General features: G+C 38.2%; 1 protein-coding gene across 4 annotated transcripts in view; it reads left to right on the forward strand.

Annotated features, from left to right (window-relative positions):
- Nucleotides 1-4,100: 4,100 nt before the first annotated feature.
- Nucleotides 4,101-22,087, forward strand: part of LOC138022871 (neurogenic locus notch homolog protein 3-like) — a 19,029-nt gene continuing 1,042 nt past the window's right edge. Inside the window, exons 1-2 of one of the 4 annotated variants that reach the window (XM_068869875.1) lie at nucleotides 4,101-4,228; nucleotides 21,801-22,087. The exon at nucleotides 21,801-22,087 is cut by the window's right edge and continues 14 nt beyond it. In XM_068869875.1, coding sequence (XP_068725976.1) covers nucleotides 21,803-22,087 — 285 coding nt within the window. In that variant the 5' untranslated portion in view covers nucleotides 4,101-4,228; nucleotides 21,801-21,802. Of the gene's footprint in view, nucleotides 4,229-9,193; nucleotides 9,470-14,421; nucleotides 14,519-18,474; nucleotides 18,625-21,800 lie in introns of those variants that run through there. The other 3 variants (XM_068869865.1, XM_068869884.1, XM_068869860.1) reach the window with 3 other exon arrangements.

The raw sequence follows: 22,087 nt of genomic DNA on the forward strand, positions 1-22,087 counted from the left end.
TTTGAACAGTGTTCTGAACGTTTAATAGATTTGTTGATATTTGTTAGTTCTTATTTGTTATGCATAGTGATTTCCGGTCAGCGGTCGTGACTGTATTTAGATCCCGTGATTGTTTACGTCATTAGGACTGAACACGTTCTCGCCTTTTCACCTTTTGACCGCCATTGTAACCCTTATTGAACAGTTTAAATATAGTTGAGTTCCTCCAATACCGCTGCATTCATTGCTTCGTCACAACTTTCACTTAGAAAAAGTTAAGAGGTTGATTTACTGTAGTTGAACAATACTGAAGGAAAATCCCAAATTGTATATATGAGGCCTTACAATGAAGGTTTTTCTATACAAATATGCCGCAAATAAAATTTAACAATAATTATTTTAAAGGAAATTTCGAATTTGCTGTTTATCATGAAAAAAATCGGATCAGAAGAGTGCAGAACTACACCTGACCATCAACTTCCATTTAAGCAAAGGTAAGCGTTAGGCTAAACAAGAATCTGACTTGCCTTATTCTACTGTTGACCTGTAGTTTTAGAACAATCAATCATCTTTCGTTTAAAAGTGAACTGGGCGTAAAACATCCACCACAATTCAAGTTGTAATAATACTCACTGCCTTTGAATTCTTTTGTAGTGCATTTCCAAAAACACGAACATACACTGCAACATCTCATGGTGATGTTAGTTTCAGTAGCGATGCAGATCATCCTACCACTCAAGAAAGGTTAATATTACACTGAACAAGGAAACATTAACCTGGCTCTCACCAAAGTTAAATCTTAGGCAAAATTTGGGAGTGATGGAAACTGTCATTTCACTTCAGGTTTAACCATGGTATTAATATAGTTAATGCAATGTTTGAAACTGAATTAGCAGTAAAACATACACCACAAGATGGTACAAGAATTCACATAACCTTTTCACGGTTTTTTTACAGTACAGGTAGTGCCTCATCTGTTAGTGTTCCTCACACATATGCACATTCTGTAACGTGTGATGATGGTCCCAGTTCCACCAGTGATGCAGATCTGCTTTATGCCTCCTTAATCCCTGGCACTTTGCTATACAGTAGTGATTCTGAAGGAGAAAATGTCCCTGTGGCAGTAGATGATCCTCAAGTGTTTCAAACAACGACAAGCTGGTCATTACAAGAGATACTAGAACAACTAGCTCTTAAGATTAATGAAGATAAGATATCAACATTTAATATAAGTCGTGGTCGTCTTTGGGAAGGTGCTTTAAAGGGGCTTAGAAGAAAATCTTTTTCTCCGGATAACAAGGTTTCAGTTAAGTTTACTGATGACCCTGGAACTTCTGAGGGTGCAATTGACTTGGGGGGGACCAAAAAGAGAATTTTTTACCCTGGTTCTGGATTTGATTGTTAACTCACAGTTATTTTGTGGTCCAGAAAAAAGCAAATTTTTGTCATGCAATGCTAACTATTTGGGAAATGATTACTTTTTTTATGCTGGTGAGTTCATTGCAATGTCCATAGTTCATAGTGGTCCTGGACCAAGATGCTTTAGTCTTCCCTTGTATGATGCATTGACAAAAGGAGTTACACAAGCAAATGTCTGTCTTGAGGATGTTTATGATTTTGACCTCAGAAATTCTCTGCAGGCTATCAAGAATACCACATCATTCTGTTCAAGAGGCTCAAAAGCTTATCTCAGATCATAATCTAGAAACAGTCTTAGAGCTAGCAGGAACCCTCCAGATCGTAGCAAAGCAGGAAGACATTGGTTTGTAATTGACAGGGTCCATGCAGCATTTGAGCGATTTAAAGAAGGGCTAGCCCAACTAGGTGTCCTTCAAGCTATGACAGAAAATTATGAGAAATTTAAAGAAGTTTTCTGTTATTCTGAAGTAACACTAACTGCAGAATTATTTGGGTGTCTTTTTTCTGTCCATTATAGTGAAACTGGTTGAAATAATCGCCAACTTGAAGGGCTAGTGTTGTCACGGTGGAATGATTTTTTACAAGATGTTGAAGAAAAAACAGTAGAATTGACTTTTAGAGATATTTTTTTTTTGTCAGTGGAGTTAGGGAAGTTCCCCCAGGTGGTATAGAACTGCACATTAGCTTCCTTCATGCACCTGAGCAATGTGGTGAAAAATCCAAGTTTCCAAAAGCAAATGCATGTTCCTGCAAATTTAAACTCTCCAGTGCATAGTTAAAATACTCCAGAAACATGTTTTCTTGTTCGTCTGTTGTACAGTACACAGCCATATCATCAAGTTGTTGTTCTGTAATGGGACATCTGAAATCTTCAAACCCACTGTTCTCTGGAAGGTAGAAAAGCTCATCAGGCCTACCAGGGACTGTATCATGACGTGATTTTCGAATGTAATGGGTGTTCCATTGATCCCGTACATGATCTAGGTCAACCTGCAAGATATCTTTAAAACAGAACCACAAACAGGACATACTTAATTCACCAGCAGTATCGACAATGTTTGTTCCAACTAAGTCTTTAAAAAATTTAATCCACCACGTTGATCTGTCATGCCGATAAAATGACCACCGTTCCTCTATGCGCTGGTTTGCTGGGGACGATCCGTAGCTATGTGCATTTAATCCAGCTTGGTCGTCGTTACCATTTCCTCGAAAATAACACTGTATGGCCGCCATGGTCACATTTTCAGTCCCACAATCTGTTCGAAGAACTCTTGGGCAACCTCTGTTTGATTTGACACAATCGTAAAACAATGAAGCTACGTGGCAGGGGTCATTCTTAGAGGGGCAAATTTTCAACCACATGACTCGACGACTGAAAACGTCCACCGCACCATGAATAGGAAAGCCGTATGGCCTTAACTTATCGTAGCCGTCAACGTGCCAAGCAAAATTCGGGCCTGGGTTAGTGTACGACCTTCTCCTTAGTGCATGAGCCTTCCGTCAAGGCTGTTCCTTCAGGGTCAACTTGTTGTAAAATCCCTTCGACCTTTCTTCTTCGTGCCTGTATTCCGTAATCCAAACGAAGGGTGTGCTACATAGCTCGATAACCCCCTTATACAGCCTGGCCCGTCCAATTCGTGTTGAATGGCCTGGTAAATTTCGGCATCGTCACTGTTTGCATTCCTTTTTCTTAATCCGTACTCGAGCAGTCTATTGTGCAAAGTACGCATAGACATTTCTGTTGCATGGTACTTTTCTAAAAAGAGTAATATAACCGAGTAATCAAACCCACGCTGAAAATAATAACGAATGAGAACCTCCTCTTTGTCCACGGCTGCTCCACATCTAGAGCAATAGTGGTAAGTTTCCTCGACCTCTTCTGAGCAGTTCAAGCACTTAAAAAGCACATCCATTCTCGCGACAGATCGCCACATGCGAAGATAACAAACAAAATGGCGGGGAGTGGTCCAGGCGCATAACCCGCCACTGGATCGAGTAATGATGGGTTTATGCTTTGTATAGTAACATCCTGCATAGAGTAATCGGGAACATTTGGAGTTGTGTTTCGCAAATATTGTGTTGTGTTTTGGCAGATTTGCGTTGTGTTTTGATGTGACATTGTGTTGTGTTTGGATGATACTGTGTTGTGTTTCGATGATCATACAGTCAGATTGTGTTTCCATAATATTGTGTTGTGTTTGGATGATACTGTGTTGTGTTTCGATCATACAGTGTTGTGTTTTGATAACAGTGTGTTGTGTTTCGATCATACAGTGTTGTGTTTTGATAATATTGTGTTGTGTTTCGATAATACTAGGGAGCTTCCGGCAACCGGAAGAGAACATTTCGCGTGCCAGGGCAGTGGTGTCTCGCAGATTTTTAGACTAATCATCTCTGATGAACAAAAGATACTTAGCAATGTAAATGTGGTTGTGTGAAGACAAGTTACTGTAAAAGGGAAAACAGCTCACATCCGGTTGCCGTCCGCGTCTCAAAAACGCGCGTGCTTAAGCTACCTACTGTGTTGTGTTTCGATAATAGTTTGTTGGGCTTCGATAATACTGTGTTGTGTTTGGAAAAGTGTTTGTTGTGCTTCGATAATACCGTGTTGTGTTTGGAAAAGAGTTTGTTGTGTTTGCAGATATGGGCCACCGTACTACTCAGAAAAGGGAAAAAAATCCCGCAGAGTGAACAAGCTACCAATTAAAAGGTGATGCGACAGCAATCATACCCAGTAAGTGTTCAAACAACAGCATTGTCGTGAGACACAAGGCGCTGCAGCGAAAACCAGGTTAGGATTTTCTGAGGAACCCAAAACGTCCATACCAAGGTAGGAGTCGGTAAGACTACTTTTAAAGCGTTTCTTGCGAATGCTTTCCTTTTCTCAATGTTGTCGGATACCTTAATCGCCGTTTTTCGCCTGGTATAAAGCACTCGGTCTCAGCCGGTGAAGAAGGAAGAGTGTGGTCACTAGTTCGCAATTAGAGCTTGAAATTGAGGGGAGAGGAGAAGAAAGCTTATTTAAAAACTTACGGTTATATTCGCTGTCACCTATATATAATTTATCTCTTTCCTTATGTCTAAAGTATTTCTTGATGAAAAAATTAACCACAAGGAATAAACAGGAGATGAATATTCAAGAGAGCAGGAGAGAGCAGAACGCTATCTGAAAGCGGTTTGGTGTCACTATTGTTGGTCTCACGTTGCCGTTGGACCTTTCAAGTTCTGTTCAAGTAGTTAAAACTTTCTTGAAAGTCTTACTATGTATTCAAATTGATTTAGTGAACATTGCTTAAAGTCTGAATGGAACAAGAAACATGGCCTTTTGCACGGGGACTTTATCAACGCTTGCCACTTCCTTACATGTGCGGCACGGTTCAGCTCGTGCGTGCGCCTAATTAAATGTTCCAAGATAGCTCACGCGGGTTTTTTATGGATCGGGCATGACATTTGACTCATCAAGTGGATTGTGCTTTCTGATCCTATGGATTTCGAACGCTAAAATTTGAGAGAATTCGTCGAAAAAGTTGCATTAAATCAGAATTCGAAAAAGTGAGAAAGTAACAATGCAGATAATTATATAATCATTTTTATGTTAAAAACATGAAGTAACCAGTTCATACTTAGTATAAATGGCTGTAGGGAGTGGGACGAATCTGCGAAAGACGCAAACGGAAGTGACGTCATGAAATAGAGGGTATACGAACAACCGCTGACTATCTGCAGTAGCTTGCATTATCAACAAAAGCCACATTTCTAAGCCATTTGGTCCATTGATCTTTTTTTTCGCCTTTATTACATTTGCTCTGAAACACACAACACTTACACAATGGCACAAGAACCAAAACGACCTAAGATCACTTTAAATCGCTTTAGCAAAGTTCGCTAATCTGGGATTTCACTACGTGAGTGCCCAGCCGGAGTGGACTTCTGGGAGTCACAGGGTGTTGAATGACTTGGCCGGGGTAAAATTAGCCTCCAAGAAAAAATATAAGTCACTTGTATCATACTGGCTGTTGTTAACTGACCTCATAAGGCAGGGTTTTCGTATTTAGCAAAGGAAGATTGGCGATATTCTTTATTCACTGCTGTACATGTGATGTTGATTTTTATCTGAGAGCCGAGAACGCGAGTCTTTTTGGAGAGACAGCATGCGGGCGGAATTCCTGTCGGTATTTCATTTGCAAAACTGAGGCTCATTTATAGGTTCTGTCTATTGTACCGCTCAGCGTTATAACGAAAAATTGAGTATGGTCCGAGTTGGTGAAATATTGAAGTGTACTCATTGTAATTCCGAGTGGGTTCTTTCTGTTGTGTTATTATTTTGTTCAATATGGCTTACATGTTTTTGCATGTGACTAAAAATTAAATTCTATCGTCTGATTAGTGAAATGATGATGCTATTAAAAGAAGTTTCTGCCTGTAGTTCACTTTATCAGTACTCCCTATAGCTACTTACTGCCACTCTCAGTGAAACCCAAGCCGGGCATCATTGTACAAGGCAACTCTAACTCGTAAGAAGTCTTAGGGCCTGGCCAAACGGGAAATATAAATGGCGTTTAAACAACATCAACATTGTTTGGTGACCAAACATGCTGACTCAAGTAAATTAAGGCATGGGCCCCAACCTGGCGAAGTAGCAAACACCGAAACAATAACGAGGTTGACACCATCCTTCTAAATGAAAATCAGGTCAAGTTCATTATGTTATGCAAGACCAAAGGAAAAACAAAATGTCATCCAAAGAGAAATACTTGGGAGGAAAAAAATACACACCTTCAAAAAAGAAAATTATCCATTGTTTGATTTAGTTCTATGTACCGTGGCCCCAATTTAACGCGAGCAAATAAGCGGGAACAACATACACAAAATCAGAAGCGCTTTGATTATTATTGCATTTCTTTTCTTCTGTGTTTGTTACCTTTTTCTCGTGTTTTTGGCGTTTAGTGAAAACTACTTAGCCTTACGAGTTGCGAAAACCTGGTAATTATTATTGACCATTAAACATCCTACCCGTGCCTTTTCCCGAGTCACACTTCACCTCCTTTGGGACTGAAAATCGGAGAATATTTTTTTCCTATGGTTGGAAACACGTAATTCGGAAAAATCTTGAAAACTTAAGAGCAAAACCCATCGACGGTTATCTGTCTTCCGGGCTCTCAAAAAAGGGAAAAAATCCCGCAGAGTGAACAAGCTACCAATTAAAAGGTGATGCGACAGCAATCATACCCAGTAAGTGTTCAAACAACAGCATTGTCGTGAGACACAAGGCGCTGCAGCGAAAACCAGGTCAGGATTTGACGAACCCAAAACGTCCATACCAAGGTAGGAGTCGGTAAGACTACTTTTAAAGCGTTTCTTGCGAATGCTTTCCTTTTCTCAATGTTTCCGGATACCTTAATCGCCGTTTTTCGCCTGGTGTAAAGCAATCTGTCTTGGCCGGTGAAAAAGAAAGAGTTTAGTCACTAGCTAGTTCGAAATTAGAGCTTGAAATTGGGGGGAGAGGAGAAGAAAGCTTATTTTAAAAACTTACGGCTATATTCGCTGTCACCCATGTATAATTTATCTCTTTTCTTATGTCTTAAGTACTTATTTCTTGATAAAAAAATTCACCACAAGGAATAAACAGGAGATGAATATTCAAAAGAGCAGAACGCTAGCTGGAAGCTGTTCGGTGTAGCTATTGTTGGTCTCACGTCGCCGTTGGACTTTTCAAGTTCTGTTCAAGAGTTAACAACTTTCTTGAAAGTCTGACTATGTATTCAAATTGATTTAGTGAACATTGCATAAAGTCTGAATGGAACAAGAAACATGGCCTTTTGCACGGGGACTTTATCAACTCTTTCCACTTCTTTACATGTGCGGCACGGTTCAGCTCGTGCGTGCGCCTAATTAAATGTTCCAAGATAGCTCTCGCGGACTTTTTTATGGATCGGGCATTATATTTGACTCATGAAGTGCATTGTGTTTTCTGATCCTATGGATTTCGAACGCTAAAATTTGAGAGAATTCGTCGAACAAGTTGCATTCAATCAGAATTCTAAAAAGTGAGAAAGTAACATTCAGATAATTATATAATCATTTTTATGTTAAAAACATGAAGTAACCAGTTCATACTTAGTATAAATGCATGAGGAGCTTAACTTGGGTCAGGAATGTGGGTCCCCGCTGTTTAGGTAAAAAAAAAATTACCAAAATCTCAGTGGGAGTTGTAACGACTCACACTAAATAGGCAGAGCGAGAGACAAAGGGAGAGAGAGGTGTTAATTTCGACACATTTGTTGGGCCGACTTCGACATAAAGTTTTAATGACGACAAATATCTCAAATTACTTTAAATTAATTTTGAGTGACGTCAAAATAGTCCAGACGCACAATATATCAATCTGAAATATTTCCTAAAACACGGTTTACAACGGCCAGAATCATGCAATTAAAAAATGGAAAATTATTTCTTTATTCTCTTTATTTCAAATTAATTTAAACACAGGCAAATTATATCTTAACTTTCAGGATACCGAGATGCAAGTTGTTTTGCCCGGCATACACGTTTCTCAACAGCAACGTTGAATTGGTTCTTTTATGATTTAAAAGCAAACCATTTTTAAGTTTTATACTTATGGAATTCGATAACTGAGGAATAAAACTCAACAGCTATTACACCTTCGAACATCTGCTTCCCTAATTCTCCGGTTAAACATGAAACGTTGGTGATGTATTGGTGTATTTGTTAATTTAAACACAGGCAAATTATTTCTTAACTGTCAGGCTACCGAGATGCAACTTGATTTGCCTGGCATACACTTTTCTCAACAGCAACGGTGAATTGGTTCTTTTTTGATTTTAAAGCAATCCATTTTTAAGTTTTATACTTCTGGAACTCGATAACTGAGGAATAAAACTCAACAACTATTACACCATCGAACATCTGCTTCCCTAATTCTCCGGTTAAACATGAAACGTTAGTGATGTATTGGTGTATTTGTTAATTTAAACACAGGCAAATTATTTCTTAACTGTCAGGCTACCGAGATGCAACTTGTTTTGCCTGGCATACACTTTTCTCAACAGCAACGGTGAATTGGTTCTTTTCTGATTTTAAAGCAATCCATTTTTAAGTTTTATACTCATGGAACTCGATAACTGAGGAATAAAACTCAACAGCTATTACACCTTCGAATATCTGCTTCCCTAATTCTCCGGTTAAACATGAAACGTTAGTGATGTATTGGTGTATTTGTTAATTTAAACACAGGCAAATTATTTTGTCAGTTAACTTTTACGCTACCGAGATGCAACTTGTTTTGCCTGGCATACACTTTTCTCAACAGCAACGTTGAATTGGTTTTTTTTCTGATTTTAAAGCAATCCATTTTTAAGTTTTATACACATGGAACTCGATAAAACTCAACAACTATTACACCGTCGAACATCTGCTTCCCTAATTCTCTGGTTAAACATGAAACGTTCGTGATGTATTGTGTATTTGTTAATTTAAAAACAGGCAAATTATTTTGTCAGTTAACTTTCAGGCTACCGAGATGCAACTTGTTTTGCCTGGCATACACTTTTCTCAACAGCAACGGTGAATTGGTTCTTTTCTGATTTTAAAGCAATCCATTTTTAAGTTTTATACTTGGATGTCCTTTCTTCTGTGTTTGTTACCATTTTCTCATGCTTTTGGCGTTTAGTGAAAACTACGTAGCGTTACGAGTTGCGAAAACCTGGTAATTATTATTGAACATTAAACAATCATCCTACCCGTGCCTTTACCCGAGTCACACTTCACCTCCTTTGGGACTGAAAATCGGAGAAAACACTTTTCCTGTGGTTGGAAACACGTAATTCGGAAAAATCTTGAAAGCTTAAGAGCAAAACTCATCGACAGTTATCTGTCTTCCGGGCTCTCAAAAAAGGGAAAAAAATCCCTTAGAGTGAACAAGCTACCTTAGAAGGTGATGCGACAGCAATCATACCCAGTAAGTGTTCAAACAACAGCATTGTCGTGAGACACAAGGCGCTGCAGCGAAAACCAGGTCAGGATTTGACGAACCCAAAACGTCCATACCAAGGTAGGAGTCGGTAAGACTACTTTTAAAGCGTTTCTTGCGAATGTTTTCCTTTTCTCAATGTTGCCGGATACCTTAATCGCCGTTTTTCGCCTGGTATAAAGCACTCTGTCTCAGCCGGTGACAAAGAAAGAGTGTAGTCACTAGCTAGTTCGCAATTAGAGCTTGAAATTGGGGGGAGAGGAGAAGAAAGCTTATTTTAAAAACCTACGGCTATATTCGCTGTCACCCATGTATAATTTATCCTCTTTCCTTATGTCTTAAATATTTCTTGATAAAAAAATTCACCACAAGGAATAAACAGGAGATGAATATTCAAAAGAGCAGAACGCTAGCTGGAAGCTGTTCGGTGTGGGTATTGTTGGTCTCACGTCGCCGTTGGACTTTTCAAGTTCTGTTCAAGTAGTTAAAAACTTTCTTGAAAGTCTGACTATATGTTCAAATTGATTTAGTGAACATTGCATAAAGTCTGAATGGAACAAGAAACATGGCCTTTTGCACGGGGACTTTATCAACTCTTTCCACTTCTTTACATGTGCGGCACGGTTCAGCACGTGCGTGCGCCTAATTAAATGTTCCAAGATAGCTCGCGCGGCTTTTCATGGATCGGGCATTGTGTTTTCTGATCCTATGGATTTCGAACGCTAAAATTTGAGTGAATTCGTCGAAAGAGTCGCATTAAATCAGAATTCTAAAAAGTGAGAAAGTAATGCAATCTTCCTCAATCTAGAAAGCGGCACAGAAAATCATAAAAAGACTGCACCTGTCAGACAATGAAGTTGTAAATACAGAAGAAGAAATTCTAAAAAAAGCCAAATCATTTTACCAAAAGCTATACTCTTCAACAGTGTCACCTGTTAACCAATATGACGAAATTTGCTTTCCCCACGGAAACATTGCAACACTGACTGAACGAGAGCAAAACGAATGTGGATGCCTCTTGACGGAGGCTGAATGTAGAAAGTCTTAAATCTATGCAGTCAAATGAAAGCCCAGGAACAGATGGTTTATCACCAGAGTTTTATAAAGTGTTCTGGAAGGATATATCTTTCTATCTTCTAAATGCCTTTAACCATGCAATACACTATGGGTTGTCTATCTATCACTCAGAGAAGAGGAATAATTACCTTCATACCTAAAAAGCATAAACCAATAAATATATTAAAAAACTGACGTCCCATCACTCTTCTTAATTATGACTACAAAATTGCCTCCAAATGCATTGCAAATCGAATTCAAAAAGTCTTGCCCGGCAAAGCTTATGAATAACGATCAAACTGGTTTCTAATTAAAACTAGATTCATCGACGAAAACACACGACTTCATCGGTATAATTCACTACCCCAGCACGAAACAAATTCCTTGCTCGGTTACTATTCATTGATTCAGTTCGAGAAAGCCTTTGATAGCATTGAATGGGCCTTTATTGAAAATACTTCTGGATGTTCTTTAGTGGCATGGTTTAGGCTCTTCTACAACAACATCAGTAGCTGTCAGGGTCGGCCAGGGTTTTTGGGTATACGGAATACAGGGGCTTTTTAAATCGGGTATACGGTATCTATATTGCAGCTTAAATACAGGTATTCGGTATATCACTTTCTTTGGATTTCAGGTATACAGTATACAATGCTCCCATTAATTTTGGGTATTTTGCCCCCCCCCCCCCCCTTCCCTGGCCGAACCTGAGCTGTGCTCGAAACAACGGATGGGAGTCTGATTTTTTTCCCTCTGTTGCGTCGGGGAGTAAGACAAGCATGTCCATTGTCTTCATATCTCTTTCTCGTCTGTGCAGAAATTTTGGTAAGTGCGGTTAGAAACGATAATGAAATCAGAGGATTCAAAGTTCTAGAGAAAGGAAGCAAAATCTCTCAATATGCCGACGATACAACCTTAATTCTTGATGGATCAGAATCATCCTTTTCCAGGTACTACAAAAAGAATGAAGCTCTTTGGATTGGTCCGTATAAAAACTCGGAAACTACTATTCCATCTTCTAAGCCAATTCCTTGAGCAAAAGATAAACGGTATATGTTTTAGGAGTTTCTCAAAATCTATCGACGCATATTTAAACACGAACTTCACGGAAAAAATAAACGAACTTCAAAGTATCCTTAACAACTGGTCGGCAAAAAGATTCACCGTCCTACTAGGAAAGATCACCGTCCTAAAATCATTGGCGATATCACAAATGGTCTATTTGCTCTCATCTCTACCGACCTCTCAAAAAACATTGCATGATGTCACTGCAAAATTATATGACTTCCTTTGGGACGGGAAAGGTGATAAAATAAAAAGAACGGAAATTATTGACAACTATATTACGGGTGGATTAAAAATGATTGATATCCGAAATTTCAATACATTTCTCAAAGTGAAACGGCCACAAGGCTACTTAGATTCAGATAATAAAGGCAAATGGAAGGTTTTAATTGATTTTAGTATAAACACACAGGTGATTATACAAAATCGCGCGCTCTCATTGGCTCGCTATCTCGGATTATCAGCCGATAATCACCTCGACGGACAAAATGGCTGCCAGTAGTCGTTTTTCCACTGTAAGTGAAGATGATGCACGTTTTTCTCTTTTTTGAAATAATCACCTGTGAATTTATACCAGAAACCCATAATGGGTTTCTGTTTATACTAAAACAATTATTCGCCTCAGGCTCAGTGATTATCGGTGAATATTCACCTAGACTTCGTCTCGGTGAATATTCACCGATAATCACTTCGCCTTCGGCGAATAATTGTTAAATATAGTAAGGTACGGCGGTAGGCTGTTGATCCTACAACAACGCGATGCAAAACAGCTTGTAATACAAGATCCGTTCGTGAAGAAGGTTATAGAGTACTAGTGGACCATTATAAATTATCGTGAGAAAAATTTAGACTTGGAATCGGCATACATATGGCATAATTCGCTGATTATCATGGAGAAAAAGCCCTTCTTTTACAAATCATGGGTTAATGCAGGCCGTGTATTAAGGCCTCACTAAAAAAAAAAGCCACATCACCTCTAAAAAAGCCAAGACAAATGGATGAAAGAGATAGCAATAGATGAAAACACAACAGCCCATTGGGAAATAATCTATTTGCTAGCCTTTAAATGCACTAAAGAAACAAAACTTAGAAAATTTCAATTCAGACTTCTTCATCGAAGAATTGCGACTAACGATTTTGTCAACAAAATAGGATTACAACTGTCTGATCATCTTTGTACGTACTTTCTGCGGAGAAGAAACTGAAAATCTAAGTCATTTATTCCTGAGGTGTAAATACTCCAAATCCTTTTGGGGAAAAATGTTCTCAATGGTTTGCAAAAACCATCTTCAATATGGAAGGATTCGTCCCCTCAGAGGCCATACTTCTCGGTATAGTTACTGAATCAACAAAAAAAAAAAATATTACACCAGCTGATACTTGTCGCCAGATATTATATTTACTCTCAAAAAAGAAACCGTACAGTTTTCAATTTACAATACATGTTTCGACATACTAATGTCATCTTCAGTTGCAAATGAGCTTTGTTAACGGTTGTACACTTAAAAAAAGCTCATTTGCAACTGAAGATGACATGAGTATGTCGAAACATGTATTGTAAATTGAAAACTGTCGTTTCTTTTTTGAGAGGTATTGTTACTCTGCTATCTTTACGTCCGTTTGGAAATGTTATATTTACACTGAAGGAAACACGACCTAATCTCGAAATATACAATCAGCTTATTTACAATACTTTATAAATCGAAAACAAAATTGCAATAGTTAATAACTCCGTGCATTTTTTCAAAACGAAATGGCCCTGTTTTAAAAACATAGAACATTTTCAATCAATCAATCAAGTGAGTGATTCGAGGCGTGGGAGAACCCCTGTTACTGTATTTCTGTTTGTGTTTGTCTTCTAAGTTTTTTTTGTTAAAGTAATGTTGTATAGTAGAGCCATAAACTAGTATTGTTGCATTGTAAACCTGTGTGTATTGTTATTGCCAACGAGTCAGGCCTTCTGAAGACAGAAGGCCTGGCGAGGCGGCAGCTTATAGAGCCGCGAGAAGATTTTTAGGCGGACGAAATCTCAGAAGCGCTTCAAATTTGAGTGTAATGTAGACCAAAAGCTGTAATGTAGACCAAAGCGATGAAATGTTGACCGTAGCGATAACCAATGAGAGTGCCGCACGAGTACGCCGCGTGATGTTTGCAGCCGCCAGATCACGCAAGCTTGGCTCGTTGGCACTTTAGCGACAGCTATAACTAGTTATTAAATGTAATGCATTATAACTCATAATGATTGGCATGTTAATATAAAGGTACTGAATAGCAATAAGCTTTAATTTAGGATATAGTAGAGCCATAAACTAGTATTGTTGCATTGTAAACCTGTGTGTATTGTTATTATTAGAGGTTCTGTAGAGTTTATCTTACTGTAAGTGTGTAAATTGAAAAAACTAAAAAAAAAAAAAAAAAGAAAGAAATATATAACAAAAAGAAAATTGTTGCGTGCATTTTTACGTCAGACAGGTGATTAATTACTTCTTATTAACCGAGCTGGAGGCCCGTTGGCTATTTTCATTCATAAGCAACTTTTCAATTTAAGGAGAACTGCAAGGAAAGGTTACGTTTTTACAAACGTTGGCAGTTGTTGGCCGTGTAGCACTATAAATTTCAACAGACTTAACTGGTTCATATGGGGTACAAACATAGCACTTCACATTACTCTCTAATCAGTAAAGTCTGTTCAGTTTATGGCCCTAGTGCAATGCTGTGTACATGAAGTAGAAAAAAAAAAAAGACAAATTAGCGGGGTTTCTACTTCAATTTGCTGTCGGACATCTTTCCGTCAAAATTCTGCTCCTACATTAAGTCCATTGAAATGTAATGCATTATAACTCATAATGATTGGCATCTTAATATAAAGGTACTGAATAGCAATAAGCTTTAATTTAGGATATACGTAGTACTTCTGTTAGAGCGTTATAAATACCACGATGTAGGAGAAAAAATAACAGTGAACACCATTTCAGGATAAGTGACACGAGATCGCTGGACAACTTAAATCAGGTGAACTTGCAATGTTGCTAGTGAAATTTTGTGCATCTTGACTTTTTTTTAAATTCCTGTCTGTGCGGCAATTTTTTTTTGTCTAGTTGGAATGGTTCCAAATAATGATGATATTCGGTGAAAAACGTCTTTAATCATGATAGCTTTTGGAAACGACTCCCTCCTACGACTCAGGCAGTCTCACACCAGTTCGAGTTTAGTAATACATGTTTCCGCCCCGGTCCGAGTCATTAATTCGTGTTGGTCAGCAACTGGAATGAGTGAAAGCGGCATGAACGGAATGTTCAGACCGACTTTATGTAAACAGAAACGAGTATTTGTATGGAGACCAATCTGAAATCGCTCCCCGTCTTCGTTTCGTACCGGTCTCATGTAATCAGGGCCTTGCAATTGCCAAGAAGTCTGTGACTGACCGCCGCAGTGCACATCACATACAGCAATTAAAACATTCGTAACTGATTATGATCTATCATGCCATGTTTGATACCAACTGGTTACGTGATGTCTTCAAGTGGATCAAGCCTTGAAGCTTTTAAGCCGCTTCTACGTGTTTCGAAAATGGGAGGTGTTTTTATTTTACATATTTTGGTTTTATACTCTTAAAGTTTTCTTAGTCTGTTAGGTCGTGCAACGTAGCGTTTTGTCGAATGAGAGGACTGAGTGATCCTCGCACTTAAGCAATTAATTTTCTCTTATAAAGACACCTGAAAAATTCAGGTGGTTGCAACAGGAGCCATAGCGATGCCAGTGCGCGTGCAATGCTCTACAAACTGAGCTATGAAGCCACACAGTCACGAGAGGAGCAGGTCAATTTGTTGAGCTCATTTGTTTCCGTCAAAGACTCGATGAATGAAATGAAATGTGTATGTAATTGAAGTGCGGGTTATAGACGAAAGAGAGAAGTGATCGTCTCACTGAGCTAGACAACTTAAGCAATTGTCTCCAATTTAGACACCCAAGACCAGGCAATCACGGAACTCGCGACTTTTTCGGGGTTTCGATAACCAGGCAATTTAGTGATAGAAAAAGTTGTGATCTTGACGGGTAGGGCTCACCTGATGCTACTTCGCTGTAAGCTAACTTCGTTGCGCCGGGCATTCTCTTTCGACAGAGATCTTTTTCAGTGTAAGGGAGTGGGTGTCGTAAATACGCTGTGATCAGTGGAAGAAGTTGTTTTTTGTGTGGAAACCATCTGTTTTGGTTTTTAAATTTCCTTGGTTTTTTCGAAGAAGTTTGCCCTAACTCGTCGCCTTAGTGTGCTTGAAGAAGCTCAAGGACTTAATATTACTTAATAATTAAGCTTTCCCCACCCTCATCCGAAATGAAAGAATCTTCAAAAACGTCATGAAGTTCCTTCTGAAACTAATTTCTTAAAAAATGTTTTGATAATTGTACCAGAAGAAATTTCTAACCAACTTCCAATAAAGTCTGCATTCATCATTGGAACAACCCAAGATGGCCGCTTCCTCGCTTTAAGGTGAAAGGCTCAACTTGTACGCGCCTGCCATCCAAAAATGGTTGGCGCAGATTTGATGGCTTACCAAAGGGCATGATACAAGTGACCCAAAATGAATAGCATCCGCGTAGTTTCATGATCATATGGGCGTCGAACACTGATATTTATGTGAATCAGACTTAAAGCCCACTAAAATCAGAAACAAAGGAAGAATTTAAGGTAGATATAAAAAAACTCCTTGATTTGTAGATGGAAAAATGTCACAGTGATAAAAATCTGCGATAAATCAGTACTATCTTTTGATCGACCGATCCGCGGTCATCCTCAAGCTCGAGTGTAGGATTGAAAAAATTCAACTTCTGTACAATCTTGAAAAACTAGGATGTGGCATGATATTTGCATTCGCTCAAAGTAAAAAACAAATTGTAGATAGATAAGCTGGGTTGATGAAAGTTGGTACGGTTTTAATCAACGCTTTGCCAGAGAACAGAGGAACAAGCTGTTTCTTAATAGCCTATAAAATGTCATTATATACTGAAAGCTTTTGATCCCCTTTATTCTGTAACATACGTTCCTTCTGCAATTTAATTTCGGACATCTGGCCTTACTATTTAGCCCGCTTCTGAAATTCTGGTGAATGAGATTTTGTGGATAAATTAAAGGCGTGTCGTTTGCACAGCTATGGGCGTGAGGACAAAAAAGTGGATTTATTATACAAGAAAAAACTTCATTTGACCAACTTGTTTTTTATTTTTGAAATGGGTGGAGTGAGGGGGAATGAGATCGTGTTTGCATGTGTATCTAAGTGATAGATTTCTAAACGGGTGGGCTTTTTTGTCACGGGCGGAAAAGCATTAATTTGCCAGGTGAAAAGTTTCATAACTTAAAGTAGATATCATAAATGGATAATGGTAGTAAACGTTATGCATTTGACATGCATTTGCTATGGTAAAAGACCGTAAAACCCGGTTTTAATGAAAACAACGTCGGCCTCGAAAACAGAAGCGTACGTGAACACGAGTGAAATCAGCAAGGATGCGGGATTACTGGAAATATAATAAATTTAATCATGCAAAGATTTGGGAATTTAAAATCTTTCACGTAGTTTCAAAGATATCCGTTCCCTATAGGCGGCAATAATCTTTTAATGGGTCTGTTTAAATGATCATGGTTTACCGTGAACAACGTCTGTGAAAAAGATTTACCGGTGAAAAACACTTAGTATATACCGCACACAAAATAACATCATGTTGTGACAACATCCTCAAAATATGTCGAAGAGTTGTGAAATGTGGGAAATTTTGAAGTTTAAAACAGTTACTATTTCTTTCGCAAACATCTGCAATACTACGCTGAGCGTTGACTTTCAGATGTTTTCTTTCTCGAAATAACTCTATAGCTAGCCGGGAATCCATAAAAATGGCTCATTTGATATTTCATCATCTGCAGCTGTGATGGTTTCGTTTTTCCTGAAAACGGAATAGTCATACAGCCAGGCGGATGAAATATGGAATTGTTTAATAATATCGTTCGATAAAACGGCATCTCCTATTTTCGAAACAGTACAGGCCATTTCAAGTGTGATGCTAACAAAGCGTTTTAACGATATTACGGCTAATTATCATTCACCAATAAATAGGCCTATAATTTAGGACCCCCATTAGTTATTCTTCTTTTTTCGCTCAAGGGAAAAATGCGAACTAGCAAGTTGAAATAATTGTTTTTTGGGAGGGCGGTTAAGAAGAGCAGGGTTGCCCGATTATTCTTGGAAATTAGCGTCTGAAAGGATTCTTAAAGCAAACGTGGTTTTCAAGACAAATGTAACAATTTCTTCGCAAGTTATCGGCATAACGCAAACAAATATGTGGATTTTAGTATTTGGACGGTCAATGGGATTAAAGTTACTTTTTCTGGCAAAATACAGATAATAAAAGGGATATATCCTATGTGTTTTTTTGTTGTATCGAAGTAATAAGCTCAAGGCAATTGCAACTGAAAAATCCATTATTCTTGATAAAAAGAGATAATGGTATTTTTAATATCCTGAAACCTATTACTTCCCTTTGGAAATTGGAGAGATCAATTATCGTTTGTTCTGAAAGTGTTAATCGCATTTCACCGAATTTCATTCTTGATTCTATCAAAAAAAGAGCCAAGTTTTTTCTCGCATTATGCATTGGTTAGGTGCATAAAGGTTTAGATAACAATCGAGTTTTCTTAAAAGATTGCGCCTCGCTGTATGGTTCAAATGGTTTAACGAGTTTTAAGATGTATTATTAGCTCGAGTCCCGGAAAAATTACACAAGGTGCTAATTAAAAGTGATCTTTGCGCAGCTAAATGTTTACACTGATTGATTTATTGTATCAGCTTCAAGATGATTCGGATTCGAAGCTCGAGAGAAAAATACACAATTTAAACATTTGTTCTGCGTGTCTAGATTAGCTTCGGATGTGCTTTCATTGAAGATGACAAATACTTCATTAAAACACCCACAATTAGATGGATGATTATAAAGATGAGCGACAAGTTAGATCGACGCATCCTTCAACCAACAGTAAAACAGTAAACGAGTTCGTTGCTGGTCAACTAGAATACATTTATTCATTGTACACACGTCGAGCAGGCCTCGCTGTCTCCACCAACAAAAAGGCAAGCTCTATTTTTTCATTTCTCTTTCTTGCTTGATCTCTCTTTTTGGTGCGCAAGGTTCGTCGTTTGGGGAAATTTAGACAAAGCTGTTCAGTTGGGTTTAGGGTTAGTTATTCCTAGACCCTCACTAGTGTTCTTTGTTGCTTTGAGTCTTTCGCCTCCATGGAGGTGCATTTCATTCAGACATTTCATGTAGAACAGATTCCATCAGTTGTGAATGAGCAGAAAGGCCCTCACGCTGTTCGTGATAACAAAGACACCGAGTATAATCCACGAGTGCAACTGACAAAATTTCCCTTCTTCAATAGTCATCTGTTAGTACAGTTACATGTGTTTGAGAGTATGAAAATGGCACCTTCTTTATTTTTATTTTTTTCACCAAGCAAAAAGTACACTCAAAATATTTTTTTCGCTTGTTTAAATGATACTTTTCATCAGCCTTTCTCTATATGTACAACTCTGGAAGACTATCGGTAAAAAAAAAAAAAATCTCAAAGTATATCCGACTCCATCAAGTTATTGTTAGTTATTGGTTTTGCTTGGATTATTTTATTTCAATCTTAACTTAAGCCAAATACGTGAGATGCCAGAAACTCGGCTATGCTCAGCTTTTTAATTTTTACTCTTTGTAACGCAGAATAATTACTTGCTCAGCTATAGGCTTGCAGTGACATGTTTAATTTTTCTAATTGAATCTCTTCCTTCAGTGACATCTTTTCAAAGAGTACCGCACACAGTCCGGATTCTTTACTTCATAACTTATTTTCCTATTATTAGCTCTCCTCTTCCCCTGGAGAAAATAGCTCAGAACCAAAATGAAGATCGAGTTACAGAACCACAAGATCACATTTAATAGCAAATTGGTTGCATAAGGTTCCGAATTAAAAGCCCACACCCATATCAATTCAAAGGCTTCGTTTCTATAGAACTGACCGTAAAGGAAGTTTAATTTCACAGTTCTTTCAGCCGAAAAAGGGAATTAAGCCATTCATCAAAAGATTAAATTGCCTCGTTGACTGTGTTCTTCATAAAAACAAATTTGAGAAGACTGTACAGCTTATCTTATATTAACTGTCTCTTTGCTTCCCGCTTTGGTAAATATATGAAGATTAATCGATTAATTTAACGAAGTCATTTCAGTTCTCTTCTTCGCATAAAGCATAAAAAGGCCTTGAAGAAATTAAATTCGATCTAGTCTGGCTCCTCCCTTCGGGAAAAAATATGCTTAATCCAATCGTATTCAGAGAAAAGAAAGAAAAAAAATGACCACAGCAAATGTGAGAGATGATTTCTACGAAGGATTACTCCATTAATGAAATCCTAAACGAATCTAGTTCGTTGGTGAAAAAAATATGATAAGTCCAAGCTAATTATATTGTACCATGAAGGCAGCGGCCAATTTTTGAGGCGCAAAATTCTTGTTTGATGGATCGAAAGAAAACTTCATTTTTTCAGTTTACAAAAAGCCTTTTGCTTTAATTTTCGCTTTTCCCAAACCAAATTAAAAAGGCAAAATAAAAAAAGAAGCAAAAAAGTAATAATAATAAAAGAGTGAGAAAAGCATCTGGTTCTCTGACAGATTATCCATGACGCCCAGGTATTTGTTATTTGTACGGTTTTATAGTCATGTTGTCGTTTCGTCAACGTTCTTTGTAAATATTCAATAAACTGCGGAAATAAGTTAAGCATGGACCATAAGCAACAGAGGAAGGCAATGCGACAGATAGGAATAATTATTTTGCTGTGCCGCGGAGAAGCAAAGATATTCGGAAAATTGAACGAATTTGAACAAAGTCGTACAAAAAATATCGGTCACAATTTTAACACTCAAAGCTCTTGATGCTTATCAGTATATTGTCTTGACACAAGTATAGGTTTTCAATTCTTTTAAGTTTGAAAAATAAGATGCTTTCTTATTTTGGGTGAAAAAAAATTCATTGGCATCACAATGAATTTAAAAAGAAGTGATTTCTTTTTCTCTTTGAAGCGTATTGATAAAATGGCCAGCTCTTGAGTCGCACGTCCCTTAACCAATCAGCTTTCCTTTAAAACCCCAGCAGGCTGATTACTTCAGGGATTCGTTTCCTTTTTTTTGCGTCGTTCCTTATGTAGCTATTAAGATTCTGACTTGTATTTCCTGCCTCGAATTATTCGATTGATGCTCTCGAATTCGTGGCGTGCACACTTCATATAAAGAAACGAAGAAGGAAATTCGCATGTTACTTTAGAAGCTTTTCGATCTCTAGACTCTTCAAAACACTTTTTTGAATAAGCTACTTCCGTCATTTTAAAACTCAACTTGATAAGAAACCTTAGAGGACACAAACAATCTTGTTAAGTTGTTATTTTGGGGCCCCATCAGCCTCACCATCAGAAAGAATCTTAATGTATATGTCGAACGAAGAGAAACGCAAAAGTTCTATGGTCATTGTTACTGGGGTACAATGACAAGCCACGTTCGCGGGCATACATTTTGGGACTGTATCACCAAACTGCGAACTTCAGAAAATCTGCGATACCGGCGCAATGCTATGCCAACTGAGCTTTAAAGATATTGAATTAGCTATGAAGCCACACATGTAGTTGAAAGCAGGTAAATTTGTTCTCGTGAACAAATGAACCCAACAAATTGACCTGCTCCCAACTGTATGGCTTCACAGCTAATTCAGTATCTTTAACGCAAAAGTTGCTTATTGAAAACTACAGCAACTCTGGTATTAAATGTCATTACATTATAACAAAAGTTGTCTTCTGTACTGTAGTGGCGTATCGCAAGAGCCGTGGTATTTCAGAGGATACTAGTAAGCTTTGGGCTCCCAGAAGCCTCTTTCACAAGAATGTACAGGGCTTTCAAAAGCTCTCACGGTTTTTTTGAGCAATAGAGTTGACATAAAGTAACGTGAAAGTCAAGGATGTGGAAAATAATTATCATTATTTGAAACGAAAATCCGAGAACTGAATTCAAATGCATGGAAAGAATTTTTCCCCAGGCTGCTTTTATCGCAGCATTCCTTGGATCAGAACGACAGTACTTCATCTGGTCTGGCGGAAATTGGTTAGACAATTTTACCATGTACATCACCACCTATTCTTCGTCAAACTCCCACGAACGTCGATCTGTCATATTTCGTGGCCTTTATAAAAACTGACATATTTTATAATCTATTTCCTTATAGGAATGTTGAGCCAACTAGTGCTTGTAACCCTAGTACTGGGTATATATGGACTATTTTTACCCGCCGTCAAGGGTGCCGATTTGACAGAAATCAAAGACGATGCAGACCACAGTCATCGATGTCCCCCCGGGTATTGGTGTAGAAAGAAGCGTGAGTTTGATGGTACAGAATGTCCCAGGGGATTTGTTTGCAATTCGAAGCGATCGAAAATGAGCAGCAGTCGCTGTCCACCCGGTTACTGGTGCCGCAGAGGTGACCTTGTCATTGAAGATGAAACCGACCCAGAG

Source organism: Montipora capricornis, chromosome 2, assembly GCF_036669925.1.
Source record: "Montipora capricornis isolate CH-2021 chromosome 2, ASM3666992v2, whole genome shotgun sequence".
In the NCBI taxonomy this organism is placed as follows: Eukaryota; Metazoa; Cnidaria; class Anthozoa; order Scleractinia; family Acroporidae; genus Montipora; species Montipora capricornis.